Source organism: Xylaria bambusicola (genome assembly GCF_022495145.1).
Source record: "Xylaria bambusicola strain CBS 139988 unplaced genomic scaffold F5B22scaffold_7, whole genome shotgun sequence".
In the NCBI taxonomy this organism is placed as follows: domain Eukaryota; kingdom Fungi; phylum Ascomycota; class Sordariomycetes; order Xylariales; family Xylariaceae; genus Xylaria; species Xylaria bambusicola.
In genome coordinates this window covers 51,321-68,798 of record NW_025953560.1, presented here as the reverse complement: position 1 = coordinate 68,798, position 17,478 = coordinate 51,321, and the positions used below count along the sequence as shown (strand labels likewise).

The window sequence follows — 17,478 nt, the reverse complement described above, 5'->3', positions numbered from 1 at the left end:
AATGTGGTATGTGGTATGCTGGTTGACGCGACAATGGGGACGGTGTTGGGGGATTTCACTTGCGACTTGTGTACAAAAGAATATTGCTGCGGCAGAGACGCGATCGCGACTCAGGGACAGTGGCCATCTCATTAATTTGCAGGTACGGGCCACCGACGTGGGTAGGTACGGTAGCACTTGCCTGCTGGGTACATCCGGTGCCTATCTGGGTAGGTACAGCAGAAAGTATCCGCTCACAGTGTCATCAACACTGTGTCTGCTAGATAAACAGGTGCACAGGTAGATACCTACATGGGTAATCTGAAGTAAGACATCCTTTTATAGGTACATACATAAGTTCTACATATATGTACGGAGTATGTAGGTATGACGATTGGCTGCAAGAAAGGTGGGATTCACATGTTATTTGATGGAATCGTCACTCTTTGCCAGGTGTCTCAATCCTATCATAGCCTGCTCTTCATCAGCCGCAGCTGCCTATAAATTGAACATGACAGGGGACACCCTTCAGTACCTAGTCAAATACAACCCACTCATTCAGTACAAGTATGTTCTTTCGCGAGGTCAGTGCACCTGTGAGTGCATCTACACATGTACCTGCCCACTGTGCAAGCTTACTCTGAAGACTGTATGTTCTGGCTGTTTGTGTCTCCACCAGTTTGGTACGTGCTCAGTTACAGAAAGTAAATAAACATCGCTCGTATGATGAGCTCCAAGGCAGAATTTATCTACTGAGTGGTGTAAGCAAGGGACGCGAGGTATAATAAGTCTTTTTGTCGACGATGATGAGTCTGGAGGCATTTGTGTTTGATTCTACCTTTGGGGGACACTAAAGGCTCCTTTTCTGCATTGAAGAGAGGGCTAGCAATTCTGACGTCCATGATGCATTTCCTAGTCTTCTTTTGTGTTCTAAATCCTCATTTCGAATATTCCGTGCTTTCTGTTCATTTATTTGAGCCCTAGATCCTTGGCCAGCTGGCCTTTTGTCGTTGATGGATAGAAATCTTTGTGCTCTTCGAATGTCTTCACTGCTAGATCCCTGTCGAGCTCGTTGAGCTTGCGGTACAGCGGTCTGACGTACTTCATGCGTCCGACAGAACCCAGAAGATCAACTACTCCCGAGAGCTCAGACTTGTCTCCGGCCTTAAGGGCGATGAGGTAGTACGCTGTCTTCAACTCGGCATTCTTTGACGAGCTGAGACTATATGTGCTTCCGAGGAGGCGGGATCGCTCGGCATTCAAGGGAGGCGAGAAATTCTGAACAGCCTGTAAGAAGACGAGAATCTGGTTTGCTGTGAACGATTCTAAATCCTTAGGGCTGGGTTGGTAATCCTAGTCCTTCGTCAGTATCGCCACATAACACAGCATATCCTATGCGCAAAGAAACGTTCAGATATACTTACCGCTTGCTTCCACTTATCTGCTAGTGCTAAACAGCTATCGACGTAGCTCGTATCGAAATCCGGTTTGGGTGGCAAGCCAGGTTTGTAGAATCGCTCTTCCCATGGAATCTGAGCAATCTTCTCCTTGATTTCATCGTTGCCATAATTCTCAAAGAAATCCAAGAAAGTTTGTTTGAACTCGTAAGAGTCAAGGGACTTTCGAGCCCAAGTTTTGAAGTAGTGAGGAATAAACTTGTCAAAGTGTTCCCGGCCGACAAGTCTATCGAGATAATAGAGGAAATGAAAGCCCTTTTCGTATGGAATCGAGCTAAACGCGTCCTCGGGATCGACACCTTTGTGGCTGATGATGAGCTTGGTGAACTCGTGTTCTGGGCCCATGAGGGCTACGGAATCCTCTAGGTCCTTGTGAGTTTCACTTTCACCTCGAACGCTTAACTCTACTTACCGAGCGATTTCCATCCGATTATGGCACTGAAGTCAAATTGTGGCGCGCCACTATACGGAAGTAAGGAGTCAACGATCGTGTGTGTACAGCAAACAACCCACCCTAGCGTGCATATAAAGGCCGTGAACTTCAAATAACGAAAACAAAACGAACTAGAATACATACTGAATTGCAGCACCGATCCGACGTTCGAGGTAGGTAGTCCAGCTACCGAAACGTCAGCATTTTTTCAGAGTTGACTTGTAGTGTGAAGGGCAGCTAACCCTTCATTAAGCCAGAAGTGCTCCCACGAGGCACAGCCCACCAAATTGCCACTCCATGAGTGACTTAACTCATGGGCAATCACATCGACGTTTTGACGATCACCACTGATGATGGTAGGCGTCGCGAATGTGAAAATTGGGTTCTCCATTCCACCATACGCGAAGCTAGGGGGCAACACTAGAACGTTGTACGGGCCCCATTGGTAATCAAAGATGAGTTTCTCTGCTACATCGAGGAACTTGTCCATGTCGTTTTCTAGCTCCCACTTGGCCTCCTGTAGCGCCTCTGGCCCAGTGGCAACGACAGAGCGTTTACCGATAGGGGCTGTCTCGAGATCTCCCGAAGCAAGGGCAAAGAGGTACGAGGGGATAGGAACCTTCTGTTCAAAGCGGAAAAGCTTCTCCCCATCGCCCTGAATATCTGATGGCACGGGGACACCGCTCGCAACTACTGGCAGAGGTGAGGTGATGTTGAAGGTGAAGGTGGACTTCACATCAGGTGTGTCCTGACATGGGAAAATTGAGCGGGCCAAGATAGCCTGGCATTGCGAGTAGACATAAGGATGTTTCTTGTTGCCGGTCTGCGCCGGTGTCATCCATTGAAGTCCTACGCAGTCCTTGGTGGTCTGCACCGCAATGTCTAGCTTGAGGATGTCACCTTGCGATGCACCTCCAGGCACCGACACATGAAGCGGCGAGCCGTAGGGCTCAACCCGGTCTTTGAGGGCCCACTGCAAATCTGCAGAGTTAGACTTGACTGATAAGACGGATAGATGATTCGTGTCTTCATGAGCTTAGCATTAGTAGTTTTCTTGGTCAGGTTGCAGTGAAAAATCGAGATACTCTAACAGCACGGTGACTGAGTCTCTAGGGTAGGAGTAGTCTCTGGACACTCCCCTGTCCTAGGACTTGTCTAACATAATATCAAAGAAGAATACGGACCCAAAATGACCTCTTCACTCTTCTTGTCCGTCAACGATTCCAGTTCAAGAAGAACAGATCCCTCGAAACGCTGCTTCTCGAAGTCCACCTTGAAGTTGACGGTGGTGTGCTTTGTGAGCCACTCGCCATAGTTGGCCAGGGTGTTGGGGTCTCGTGGCGTCATTTTGAGCTGGCTATAACGACGATACCCAGGATTTAGAACTGACTTCAATGATGCGAAGGAGGAGCTGCGAAGGGTAATGTCAAGGCTTCTGAAGAACAGCGAGCTGCTCTTGGTGATGCTTCCACTGCCCCGCATAGAAACGACGCCCGACAGACCTGTGCAATCAATTGATATCTGTCGTTCGCTTCACGTTGCGCTTTGCCTGCCAGATCAAGCTAGTAAGTAATCTTGTATATAGCGCTGTTTGTATTGCCGTCGCAAGCCGTCACTCGTCGGATTATCATTGGAGAGTCTCTCGCTCGAGGATTTTCTCAGTTCCAAGCTGTCCGCCAGCTTGTGCCGGCTCTTGCCAGCTGGGTATGCTCTTATGATAGTAAGCCACATATGTTGGAAGCCACGTGGGGGGAAAGTGTATCAGAAAACGCCTGACAAGTTACAATGAAACATTTCTGTGTCCGTTACATACCCATTTCTTACCCAGTTCCACGCCTCCAATGCAAATCCATCTACTCTGTATTCCTTCAACACTACCTAATGTAGGTAGATTGCAGCATCGGGTAGGTCACGATCCGGCATCTGGTTTTACTAATACATGTAAAGCAACCCAAGGCACATTAGTGAGTACAAGATGGCTTGGCCTGGTTCGATAGACCCTGCTAGGAGCACATGGCTCTAAGCTTCTTTTACATCTTCATGCCGCCGCATTGGAGTCTGCTCACAGCCGTCTACTTACTTACACTTCCAGCAACAGTGTTGAAGATCCAAGCCTAGAAACTAGTCAATACTTAAGCCTACACTACATCCATACAATACGCTAGCCGCATGCAAGAAAGGCAAAGGCGAATAAGATGGAGTTACAGGGCTTCTTGCCATGTGGCCCTGCGAGCCCTGTTACCCGCGTTTCGCCCCCATGTTTGTCGAGCCCCTTTCTTACTAAACAAAACTCACATACCGGTACATCTACATCACAGTATGCAGTACTGACTGCACGCGATGCATACTGAGTCTGCTAATCCTCCGACGCGTTCTCAGGCTGCAGTCTGCAATGTACAGCAGGACATCGCGCAGTATCTCGGGTACCGGCATCATGGTGATGGGACAAATCCCTACCCAGACCAGTTTGTCCCTACTGTGTGGAGGGTGGAGGGATCATCGAAGAAGAGCCCGTCGAGCCCCGTTTGTCAGACCGAACAACAGAAAAGTCTCTGTTAAACACGGGAAGCGGGCCATGCTCGGCTTATGCGCTTGGTTACCTGTTAGGTTAGCCTCCGTGTGCGATAACTGCTAAAGTGTTACCATCTATGCGGATACTCTTCCTCGGACGGCCGGACACCAACTGCGCATGACACATCTCAACGCTATACCGATATACTGGTAGTGTTGGTCCCTTGAGAACCGTCACCTACTATGTATCTTACCTTTGAACCCCATACGTTGACCCCAACCCCCAAGTCATAACCTTGGATGTATGCTAGGGGCAGTTCGTGCAGAGTCCGGCTATCTACGCGAGATGCTGCAAGCACGAGTTAGTATGTACTCGTTCATGTTTTGACAAGGAAGGACTTAAGAACCTGTATGCTTTAACTTGCAATTCGACCTACTTAAACCGCAAGGACTAGCTCGAAATACCCTGCTAGTCTAGTCATCTTTATTAGACGGCGGTTCTAGGACGATTGCCGGTTGGTTGACAACGTTCCCTATGCATATAATCCGATCATGAGAACACTATAAGACTCATTAATTACGGATGTCGCCCACAGAGTGAAGTTTCATACTACTGGTAACATAGCCTATAGTAGTGCGACGGTGTGTAAGAGCCGTAAGGTGCTACAAGAAACAACCATCATATACAGGGCTAAAGTTACTCAGACTTATCACGTAATACCTTCAAGCAACACATGAATGCAATGGCAGTTTTCAACTCCCATCAGCATGAACACACATGTAGGAGTGAGCTCAAGCGATGAGCATGGCTGCTCAATGCACTCGGTCATCTCCAAAGTGAAGTCACTTCCAAACTCAAGGTCATTGCCGTGACCTCACCACTCTCAACTGAGAACATAACGATAACGATTGCAGACATGAAAATTAGAACCCTGATGGCTGAGCATTTGGCAAAAGTTTCTCCGCAGCCCTTTGTTTCAAAATTGATATCATCAGATCCGATGGTTAGCGGCGGAACAGATGCTCGTTTTAACTTAGCCACGTGCGTGAGCTCAAGTTCGTGAAACAAATTTAGTCAGCTGCCGGCTACCCGACCTAAGCCGGCATCGGTAGACTCCTCATAGTTCCTCAAGCCAACCAGGTCCATCTGAAACGCACATTCACCACACCGTATCAATTCTCAATCAATGTGAGGCCGGAGAGCAAACAAGGAAACAAAGAAACAATGACTAGCAACAGATCAGGCGATCCCATCTCCGAAGCGTCGCCCCACCTCCGCGTTGCGAGACCAACCGACTCGATTCAGTCTCTTCTTCCCTTCTACGTCGACGGGCTGGGCTTTGAGGTGAAACTCTCATTCACCGGCCACGAGGGCTTCGACGGTGTGATCCTAGCGTCATCCGCTTCAGGCTACCACCTTGAGTTCACGCAGCACGCATCTCATCCTGCCGGCCGCGCGCCGACACCGGACAACCTGCTCATCTTCTACATGCCAGACGAAGCGCTGCACCGGAGCGCCGTGGCTCGCATGAGAAGCGCGGGTTTTGAGCCCATCGAGAGCTTCAATCCGTACTGGGACCGCTGCGGTGCGACGTTTGAGGACCCGGACGGATATAGAGTTGTCCTGGCGAATATGAAATCGCCTGTGTGAAGTCAATGGAGTCCCTCGGCTGCCTCTTCACCGAGCGCGGCCTGAAATCAATCGCATCTCTCGGCTACTTCTTGACCGAGCGCGATCCTATGATATGCCGGCGCATTAACCTAATCGGAGATGAGATGATAGGGCATTGATGAAATGCACCGCTCATTGAGAGCTGAGATACTCAATAGAAAGGGGACGGACACTTCATGCACTCATCCTAGTTCTACATGAGACGCATATGGTATTAAAGGGGTACGCGATAAGGATAATCAGCGATGAGGATGCAGAGGTTATAGCATTTAACGGATAGAGTCTAGATCGCAAAGCCAAGTCTCCATATGCATGTAGACATCTATGCCAGACAGGATTTCCGAAGGGGGATTGCAGTAATATGGATAACTATACATTTTTGGTGCCACCGTCAAGTGAACATGTATGAGATACCAAGGAAGACCTTCTCCATTATCTACATAAGACTCAGCCCCAATTACTCATCCGAGAGCCTGGCCCGCCCTAAAGAGGCGCAATGCCAATCCCCATGTCCACGCGAGGCATTTCCCGTCAGGAAATGAGATGGCCCGCTCCTTCGACCCCCGTCATTGGGATCGATTGACCGCCACTCGTCTCAGCGTTTGGCTCTCAAGGTGAATCATGAACACAAGTCACATGTGTAAGAAAGCAGGTAAATCTAGGCGAGGCTGCCGCGGGTCCCGCGTCTGTGTGCAAGGCCCGCTGATCTGTCGTAGGTAGTTGTGATGGACCACCGCAGCAACAACTGCGGACCTGGGTATTTCCACCCGGTTCGACTTGCTCTGTTCCTGGGGCGAATTAACTGTCAAAATTCTCCTGCGGCGATCTGGCGTATACAGACGCGGGGTGCTGATGGGTTGCGGCGCGGACCAGGGGCGTGCGTTCATCTCAACCTCAACCAACAGCCATGGCAACGGATGCAGAGTCCGTCCGAGAACGGAATGATGTGCCGGCGACAACTGCCTTGTTCAACGTCCCGGGACCGACGAGTTTGCTTGGATATAAGTACGTCTATCACCAACAGTCAAAAAAAACCTGTCCAGCTGCTCGGGTCTTTCTGTCACCAACGACTCGGGGAACATGACGCATCTCAGAATGCTTCAATCACAATATCCTCCACCGAAGCACAAAGGTGCAGCAGACAGACATGGGACATGCATTGTGATATCACCTTGGAGCAGATGTTGTCAGCAGGGAATAGCGGGTCCCATGCTGGGAAAAGGAGAACATCACCACTCCTACTTTACTTAGTGTGCGATCCCTACTATAGATTTCACCTAGCCGAGCTCATGTCAGGTATATACTGCGTAGCATAGTATAACTCTAGTTTGGCAGCTAGGTAGAAGAATCGGGGTTTGAACGGAAAAGCGGCTCGTGAACTGTAGCTATAGTAAGTGTATATGAGAGACCAGAACACCGGGATAGTGTAGCATGTCCGAGTCCATACAGTACTTATCTCCGCGATCTCGACGAAATAGCGAGCTCTTAGCCTAGTGTAGTGTAATCTACCTAGCGTAGAATACGCAAAGCCCGGCTTGCTAGGGGGTTGGAAAGCAGACCTGGTTTCTGACCAGAGTCCGTACTTACAGAGGCACACTTGAGATCTTCCATGCTAAGCGGTGTTGCGGTCTGCAACGGACTGGGGATCCGTTCTCATGGGTCTTGCTAAGCGGACCAATACCGGAGTTGCGCACATCCAGGACAGGCATACATAGTACTTACAGTAGGTAACAGCGGCCTTGGCAGATTTCAGAACCAGCTCCCCCTGGGCATACTAATGTATGTAGGTGTCTAGTGTATAATAGTAACTCCAGTATCCTACTTACATAGCACAGTAACAAGGCTCCTTTAACTCCTATCACGATGTTGTTAAGCGGAGACACACAGTTAGTGACTTGCATTAGGTAACAGGCACTAGTCTAGGGTAGGTTATCTGTGCGCTTGTCACTCTACTCCGTCTCCTGGTTCTCCTTTAGGGTTTTACCTTAGCATTACGCAACACGGCTTTCCTACTCGATGGGTTATAGACAGCTTGACTTAGTATATCTGTGGATAACTAGGTAGCCGATAGTATATTACTTACAGGATTCCGATCTTACGATTCCGATAAGAATAGTGAAGTGTACTTACTTACTTAGTATAAGGTAATCTCTAGACGCCAAAAGCTTTCTGTCATAGTAGCGGAGTGTGGGCACTCAGGGAAGGTGGTAACAGAACAGGATCGTCTTATAGCAGAGGTGTTACATACAGTAGTGAAGAGGAGAAAGTCTCAGAACCCCAAGTGGTCGAAACATTCAGCGTATAATGATAAGTAAGTGTTCAGTGGCGTTCATACCTAGCTGCATGAAACATTTTGCAGCTATGTTTTCCATGTTTTGGAGACTGTTATTGCTGCTCATAGTAGTGTAGTACAGGACATCGGTCTGAGGGGTGCCATGTCTTATGTGCCGTTCTCAGATCTCGAGAAGAAAATGGAAGCAGTGACAAAAGGTCGAGTGAAAAAACGCTTACTGGTCATTATAAAACATGAAAGGCGTTTAAGATAGACAATATAGCATGCATTTACCAGTGAAAACCCTCTCACTATTGGCCATCTGGTCGGCGATACAGGACAGCATCGTTGCGCCACGTTCAAAAGGCGTGGTTAAAACGGCATTGATAAAACCTCTCATTCGATCCCCCCGATTCTTATCGCCGTAAGCTTCCTTCTTCAGAGCCATTTGCATGCCGCCACCGAGTTTTGTGCTACCCAGACTGATCCTCCTCGAAGTCGTTCAGCCCAGTAGAGCCCAGCGAGTTGTAGGCCGCTGGGAGATAAATTTGGACACCGCATGGAGCCCCGCAGCCAGGCCGTGTTGATGCTCACCCACCCTTCCGGTCGGTGCGATTCGGCCGGGGCTGAAACAGAGTCTAGCAGCTAGTTTCATGTCTAGATCCATCTTTCCAGGACCGACCTAGTACTTGTTTGCATCTAGGTCAAAACACCATATACGTGGTATGGAGATACTGGTGCTGTCGCACGGATTTCAGCACAGCACTGTCATAGAAGAGCCAGCAGACACGCGAAGAGAGGTCGTCATAGCAGTCTTAACTGTCTTGATAAGTGTTCAGCTCTCATCCCCTCATGCACTGGCATGGGCAAATTAGCTGTATATTGCGTCCTCTTACTTACAGTAATGGGTGAGAGAGGAGAAAGACTCAATACTACTTCGTAAGTGGTTCCTAGAGTGGAAAGTTCCGTAATAGGATAGGTTCCGGTTGAACCCCGATAGGCTCCTCCAAAAACTTGTTCCTGGTTAGTCCAGGCTACCCCAGTGTCTGCCCAGGGGTATTTGACCTGCCTGGGTAGACCCTCGTCTATAACATACATGTAAGCTTCTAGTGTGGAACTGGAACATTCCGCTGATGCCATGATAATAAGAAGCTATGACCCTCTGATATACCAGGAACTCTCTCATACTTATATCTTGTTTGTTGACGCCACCTGCCTGCATAGACATGAGTTGTCGTTTGCGCTCAAACTTTGGAGAAGACTAAGACAGGAAGAAACCGGCACTCTGGTAACGCTACACCACAACGAGAAAATTGTTGAGGGGAAGATGCGATTTTGAAGCAATGCCAAGGCGTCGATTTCGGTGAGCGTCAGCACTTGCCTCACTTTGGAAGGAATGACGGCATAACGGCAAGGTGATAATGATCAAGGTAGGTCCCACCAAGACACCATAGGGTACTACATAGTTGTAGGCTAGTAAAACTTATCCATGTCAGGTTCCTCTTGGCAGGCTAGCTTAGCGCGAGACCCACGATACCTTCATTCACGTTCAAATACCTGCCCGGAAAAACTCCCAAAGCGGGCCCCCAAGGCCACGCCTAGCGCGAATACTTGCCAAGAAGAGTCTTACAGGGGGGTAGGGGAGTATGTAAGTACTAACAAAATACCGTGCTGTCAACCACATTGTCTGCAGTCTGATGCAGCAGTGGCGGAGTAGAAATAGCGTACTTGAACATAGTTAGTATAACATAGCAAAGTGTGGTGTTCGAAGTAGGCTAGGCGGATCTTTCTTTCAACATAGTAGTCTGGATGTCATCCATAATGTATCACTTGTACTAGATAGTACATAAGTATCACAGTAGTGTACTAGTATGCTAATTCAATTAGCTATATCTGTAGTTATCCCGATTCTAGCGTCTAGATAGCATCTATTCGAGCAGGACTTACTTAGATCTGTTCCGGTGTGTAGTATGGCGTGTAGGCACGGAAAATGTAAATTTGCATTGATCACCATACAGTGGAGTTGGTCTATGACGTTTGACTTGATTTGATTTCTCAAGGTACACACACTTGGGAAAAGTAGCGGGATTTGGAACTTCCACTCACATGGCAGTGAACGAGCCAGGACTGCCTAGATGCGTTCAGTGGCCGATGTTAACCACTACGATACGCAAGAAAAGGTCCAGTCGTGCTTTTGCTAACCGCGCTGGCTTTTTACATGGCAGATACCTTACCACCGGGAGAAGACCCTACACGTCTCCGGCCTGTCCGGCGTAGGAACCGTCTACTACTGGTAGATGCTGACTTACATGGTGAGCGCTTGCAAAATCAGCGCTTCACCTCGAGATCTGCAAGATTTTATCTGTTAAGGTTCATCTTTATTCTCCTCTTGGCTCAGGGTAGAGATCATGATCTGATCATCACTGTCCCCTCTTCTAACATTTCTCTCGCCACTGCCTTTATGCCCTTAGTATTAACGTCGCAATTATTCATGCGGGAGTACTATGGGCCAATCGGCTTCGATTGCTTGTGCTACGGGTGCAATTCTCTGAAACCTCAACCCACGAGGGAAATTCTCCGCTGTATGTACGGCCAATCTTCCTACGAGAACGGGTTAGTCTAAAGCAACTACTTGCATTATCTGACTCGAGCTGTAAGGGAGCACAGGAACAATCCTAATCTCTCAACTTTGACTCTTTGGAAATTGCGTAGTGTTGGCAAGAGTAATCTATACTTCTCGTCGATCACAGCTTCGAGGTCCGAAGTGCTTGTCTTTTCGAACATATGATACTGTGGCTGCTGCAGAGTATTCCTAGCATAGACGATCATCAACAATTATAGTAGCTTGGAAAGTTTCATGCAGGCCGCATTGGCGTGGACGGCACACGGATGCCGCTGTTTGGAGGATGAGCACACATTCCTGCACCCGCAGCGGCAGTTGGGCAAATCATGATGAGATGGGATGAGCTGCAGATTGTTTATGATCATTACTGAGCGCGGAAACAAATGACTGATAAGATTCGGAAACGCGAGTACCTGTGTACCTAGGTATGTAGTATTTCTCAAACACTTTAGTCTGACTCCAAGTTTCATAGTACTCTACATTATCCTCCACCCGCCTAGGTATGCCCAGTCAAGTATATCATTAAGCAGTATCATTTATCTTAATTCACGAATCATTACTAATTGTTTCCCTACTCACATTGTTTCCAGTGTGATCAATCGCATGATAACTCTGTCAAATAGTTGTGGCTTGCATATGCGGTCATATCGATGTTATATTATCATTATCACTACCGTAGAGAGCTGTCATTCTCTTTCAGAGCTCCACACACACCCTCGACATTTCAGGTCGACTGCACGCTGATACCCTAATGATAGGATCGTGACAGTGAAATAGCTATACCTATCAAGTAATCACTGCGGGGCTATCTCGAACATTCTGCATAGGCCCTTCTGTATTGGGCATACGATGGCCTCTAAGGGGTGTGCAGTCATCATTCCATATCCCCGTCACATACTTGCATGGTAGAATACTGTAAAGGATAACTCTACGGTATGGGTGGGAGACTCACAATAATTTCGAAGCCTAAGCGTTCCATTCATTATATATGACTGCGCTGCTTGCTAATACCTCGAGTTCGTCTCATTCTGAAAGTGCGGCTGGGCGACGGCTTGAGACTATACCGATTCTTTTGTTGCAAGGCTCATGGTCATGGCCATGAGGGATCTTCACTGGAAACAGTCCTAGTCTACGTACATAGTATGAGGGACCCAAGTTAAGAACCCCTTGTATCCTCTGTTTCCACTGCGAAGGTGGGACTGGACGCTACACTACACGATGACATGAAATCGCTGTTATCGCCTTTACTGAGCTGCTTCAACCCGCCCCTGAACCTCTATAGTACATGTCTAGAAAACACACCAAGGTTGATCATATATGCCTAGCTATGACCACCTGGCTAAATCTACACAAGTATTCGATTATGTGTATAGATATACCCTTTCGTTCGAGTTAGCGATAATTCATAAGAATAAATATAGTTGTAATCACACTCAAGGATGCTGCGGCCCAGTGAACCCTGGGTTAGCTAGGAGATGGAGGAACGCTGGGAGGTTTTTCATCGGCCCTGTCCCGCTTCTGTCCGCTTCGTGACAAAACTTTCTGTCACGCTGACAGTGCACACTGCGACATGAGGGAGCTCCCGTCCACCGCCTACTGTACTGCTCGAGGTAGGTAGGTAGTGTACTGTGCTCGGTTGCAAAGACCCTGGCCAGCCCTCGTCGGAGAGTCCTTGGCAGTTGGGGGGTCAAAGCAACTGTACCCCTGGCTAGTCCACATAGTGTAGTTACAACGGTGACTAGTTTCAGCAAACCCTGTCCCTGCACGAATCTGGGATCTGGAACCCCTTCGAGTTGCCCTGTTCAGACCCTGTTGGATCTAAACGGTTGTGGTAAGCAACCCCGATACCATCCATCTACCTACACTACTGTATTTACTTAGCTGCACCGTATTCCTGGAGCATAGGATTCCGGCGTCCAAAGTACAGTAGCCTAGTCGCAGCAGAACGCCATGCGGAGGGACTGCACTAAGACGTTCCACAGCGAAGTCGCAGAGGCACCACAACCACAGTTCGAGCGCCACGAGGAGGGCCTTACACTAGAATAGACGGCGAGGGAGCAATGGTTGGCCGAGAGAACGTATCGAGGGTCTGTCGAGGGTTACGGTGCCAGATCGATACGGATTCCTCGAGCAGATACACACCCATTCGTCTCGTTTCAGCCAGAAAGGAAGAGCACAGGTATCTCTGCACCTTATTAAGGACATACGGTACTATACCAGGATACCTACCCATTATATCAACTGCGTGCTCTTCACTACATATGCACACGAGGTATATTACCTGCATTAAGAGCAGGCATCTTTCTGCAACCTCCACCCGTCATTGTTCTCTGTTTCCTACTGCTATATGTGCATCTTTATAGCATCCCCCAAAGTGTTTGCATTCCCTTGCCGTCTCGTCTCAAAGTCAAGAAACCCTGTGCAAGCTCATCTCCGGTTATGTTCGACACGCACCTCTTCCTTGACTTGTATGCATATATATTATAAACTCGACGTCTTATTTGCCAACCTATCATTTCCCATTGCGAAAAGCTAGTTCCTGGTTTCCTCATTGTAGAACCGTTTCACTTCTTTGTCAGGTCTACGATCTGCCTGTATATTGGGCCGTGTGGAGATGGCCCATATAGCAGCTTGCATGATAGATAGCGATGGCGAGACCAATAGCCTCCGAAGCTATATAGCAAACACCTTTTCCACCAAAGCCTCCACGGACTCGGTAAGCTCACATATACATTACAGTCACTATCAACCATCATCCAAGACATCAACTTTACCGTCAATATCACCATGCCCTATGAGTCTATCGTGAACCAACATAACTTATGAATTGTTCAATGCAGCTAGTATCTATCCACTCTGCGGACGAGAAGAGGTCGCTGGCCTGGAGGATGCACAACACAGAAGCACGCAAGTATCAGCTATTTCCAAAGGAAAAGCAGCTGCCGCCGGTTACGATAGCAAAGCCACTTGATCTGGATCAAGCACATGCCACTGTCGTGAACCAATGCTCGGATAAGTCCGATAAGCCAGGACTCTCAAATGGACTTCTTTTGAGAATTAAGGAACACAACTTGACTCGAAGGAGGAAGGTTAGCGTACCAGAACTTGGACCTATGACGACGGTACAGGAGGTTTCGATGGACTCCCGTAAGTCAAGCTCAAAGCATTCGAAGAATTATGCCCTATGTTGACGATACCTAGCTACAATACCAGGGCGACCTGCTCTACATGAGCGCTCCATCAGTACCCCAGTCAATGCCTTGCGAATTAACATGCGTTCGGAACCAAGAGAGTCACATGAATCCCCAGAAACAAGGTCTAGTAATGGCACGGCAATGACACCAACATCTGCCAAGGTGCCTGCCAAACAACCTCTTTCCCCTAAGGACCTAGCACCACTCACAATTCCAACCCATAGTGGAACATTTCCGTCACTTGCTCGAAAGCTATCACTGAGCCGGCTCAGATCAGGAGGTAATCAACAGGAACCAACCACACGGCCACCTCGCCCAGACGAATCGCCAAGGACACGGGCTCCTTATACACCCTTCACACCCCTTTCCTCTACAGGATCTACACCGACACCGAAGTCTACTACGACTTATACGAACTCGACGATTCCGACTCCAATCTCAGCTCCTCCAGAGTCACGCCACTCACCAGCTCCTTGGGAAAAGCCGCACTCGGCAGTCTCAACTACAGCATCTCATGGTGCTACGGATATCCCCTCTGTCCCTAGGCCTGACCTTGATGTACAAGTACGATGTTCCTCTGCAATGGCTCACAGGAGAGGACAGTCCGATTCAGGAAGCATAATGGAACGTGGACGCCCGAGAAAGCGAGCTGATGGTTCTCTTATTGGCTCTAAGCATAAACGAGCTGAGTCGAAAAGGAGCCTAAGTATCGAACGGAGGGCTTTCGAGACCCTGCCCCAAGGTTTCAGACCCCAGGATGCTCTGGCGAAGCTCGACCAGGCAGAAACGGCTCATCTACAGAAACAAGCTCTTGGCCAAGCAGCCAGATTTGAGGTATTGAGAAGGGAGGACGTGGACAATCTCTCCAAGGTAAACCACTTACTTGTCACTGTGAAACGTAGCTTGTATATTAACATCACACAGGAGCTTCGCCAACTTGATGAGAGAACGGAGTATCTTCGCCACACATACACATCTCTTCGTGCTGGCCGTCGTAATCTCCAATCGCGGGTTTGCCAATACCTTCGATCACCCCGCATGGCCAAATTTAGTTATGAGTCCATGCTGAAGCAAGAGGAGACGCTTGCAGAACTCGACGCCTCCATTGATGACTGGGTCACCAAGCTGGAGCATGCTGAGAACCGTCGCACGCGAGTCCGACAAAAGCTGCTTGAACATGTCGCTGCCGCCGCCGCAATGTCAGCCAGTGCCGGTCTTGGCGGCGTCAGCAATGAAACACTCCAACACGCCATTGGGATGCGGCCACAACCCAGTGCCAGCGATGTTGCTACACCACCTCGTAGCCCCACTAGGGGTGCTACGTTCTTCGACTGCTCCTCACCGTCACCTTCGTCTTCCCCTCAGCGGGTTGTTGCGCGGGTGCCATCGGCTATTATCGAAGAGGACGAGGATGGTAAGTCTCACCGAAGCCGTCTGAGCAGCAGTACGCAGACGGCTCTTGAGCGGATGGAGAGCATCCGTATCTACGCTGACAGCGACGTCTACGCTCTTCTCGAAGACGTAGAGAATGAATTCACCAAGCTCAACGATGGCATCAACAGCCCTGAGCGCCTGCCACAGCGACAGACTCACCGCTATAAGAGAGTCTTGCACCACGCCCAAAGCCACGATGTCTTGGGTCGCAACGGCTCACCTGGTGTGTCGACAGCTTCACCTCGGCCCCCACCACTATCGCCTCCTGCTCCTTCGCCGCCAACGAAGAGCTCGCCCACGCAAGGCAGCAACGTATTCCTCACGTCCGCAGTCTTTCAACCTCACCAAACCACCGTCAACGCATAAATCCTCCCAAAAACGGGGCTGCCCCTAGTGTCGCAACCCAAATTTATGATACACGGCCTTATCAATTAAATTCTTACGATCACTCGTGTCTGATGACTCACGGCGGACCAGCATACGTTCGTTCTCACATTTGCATGGAAAGCATTCATTCATATAGCATCATTATTGTTAATCTCTCATTCCCGTCTCTCGTTACAATACCTCCCTGAGATATTCTCAGTGCACTCCTTTCACTCTAAGTTTTTATTCCATCTACTTCCTTTCGACTTTCTCCCTCCCTTCTCTTCGTTGTCCTGCTTGTATCATCTCATTTTTCGGCGTTTACGGATTCCTCTATATAACTATGTCTTTACCGTGTGGTTTATTTCCACGACTGAACGGCAGCCAAGATACCCAGTGCGCTAGGTACCGTATCATGTCAATTTTATTTTATTTTATTTGATAACGGCCGAACTGAACTATAATCAATGCGAACCAGTACCCCCTTGTATTTACGGACCACTATCTTTTCAATTCTCATACACACTTTGTACGTAGGAGGGCCCGGCCAATAGCCTCTCGTTTGGAGGAGTAACGTTGAGAAAGTTGGGGGCGTGTGACATCGCACACTGGAAACGGGGAGGGGGTCAGAGAATTAGTCAAACTGCTGTAGACAATTGGAGGCTGATGTATCAGCGCCCTAGAGATGAACAGTCTCAATACCAAATGAAGAAGAATCTGCTATCTACTCGGAACATTTCACTGACCTACGCTTCTGCTTGCCCCTCCGCGAATGTGACTCTAATCATGAGCTTCTCGTATTTGACGAAAACGAAAACCCACGAGCCCAGAATCCGCGGCTTGAAACTAATTCATACCTTACATTTACTGCACAGTGTAGGTAGCTGTAGCGTATGAAGTCGACGGTCAGCGAACTACGCGCGCCGCGTTACATTGGAAGCTTTCAGCCCTTGTTACTATATTGGTACACTGCCTCTTGTAGGTCTCATAGCCATGCGCACCCAAGAGGGAGCACGTGCATTATTTCCGAAGGATTGCAAACAACCCCGTACCGTCGATCGAATCTCTACCTAGCCTAGCTTGAAAAAGTGCTTAGCAAGCAGATCCCCCAAAACTTGCCGCCACCCACGTCTCATTCTACAGCGAAAAAGCACATAGAATGGTATCTGCAATACTCATAATCGATAAAGTCTCATTCTCGTCATCTTTGGGGAAAAGAAATTAAGCTTTCACGAGCTCTCGTATTGAGATATCGCGACGGCGCTCAGCAATGGCACTTTAATTATAGCCTTCTCGTCCCCCACAGTTCAGCTCATCGTACCCTCTGCTTGGTTGAGTTTTACCTGATACTCAGTAACCTAGGTAGTAGGGATGCAATTTTCGTCTCATCGTAGGGACCCCGAAACGCCTTCATCCCGAATCCCATCTACGCAAGGCAATTCATCTGCCGAGTCAGGAAATGCTTTGTTGGCGCGCACGCATGAGCGGAAGAAGAATAAGCTACTCGAGACGGCAGCGAGACAGATCCCAATGACAG

General features: G+C 48.7%; 4 protein-coding genes across 4 annotated transcripts; 3 read left to right on the top strand and 1 right to left on the bottom strand.

Moving 5' to 3' along the window:
* Positions 1 to 90: 90 nt before the first annotated feature.
* F5B22DRAFT_593941 (uncharacterized protein) lies at positions 91 to 1,425 on the top strand (the record flags this gene model as incomplete). The annotated part of the gene is made up of 1 exon (XM_047974013.1): positions 91 to 1,425. A coding segment is annotated over exon 1 (278 nt), but the record flags the coding sequence as incomplete, so codon positions are not given.
* On the bottom strand, positions 949 to 3,216 carry F5B22DRAFT_634208 (leukotriene A-4 hydrolase; the record flags this gene model as incomplete). Its single annotated transcript, XM_047976947.1, has 6 exons — positions 949 to 1,332; positions 1,404 to 1,798; positions 1,849 to 1,898; positions 2,014 to 2,055; positions 2,112 to 2,895; positions 3,054 to 3,216. The coding sequence occupies 6 exons, from the start codon at positions 3,214 to 3,216 to the stop codon at positions 949 to 951; spliced, it is 1,818 nt and encodes a 605-aa protein (XP_047833772.1).
* Positions 3,217 to 5,030: 1,814 nt separating this feature from the next.
* On the top strand, positions 5,031 to 6,372 carry F5B22DRAFT_500709 (prolyl endopeptidase). Its single transcript, XM_047972446.1, has 2 exons — positions 5,031 to 5,035; positions 5,086 to 6,372. Exon 2 carries the CDS (start codon positions 5,606 to 5,608, stop codon positions 6,029 to 6,031), a length of 426 nt encoding a protein of 141 aa, XP_047833771.1. The 5' UTR covers positions 5,031 to 5,035; positions 5,086 to 5,605; the 3' UTR covers positions 6,032 to 6,372.
* Positions 6,373 to 13,436: 7,064 nt separating this feature from the next.
* On the top strand, positions 13,437 to 16,274 carry F5B22DRAFT_500646 (uncharacterized protein). Its single transcript, XM_047972445.1, has 4 exons — positions 13,437 to 13,663; positions 13,788 to 14,094; positions 14,149 to 15,011; positions 15,066 to 16,274. The coding sequence occupies exons 1-4, from the start codon at positions 13,562 to 13,564 to the stop codon at positions 15,939 to 15,941; spliced, it is 2,148 nt and encodes a 715-aa protein (XP_047833770.1). The 5' UTR covers positions 13,437 to 13,561; the 3' UTR covers positions 15,942 to 16,274.
* Positions 16,275 to 17,478: the final 1,204 nt, after the last annotated feature.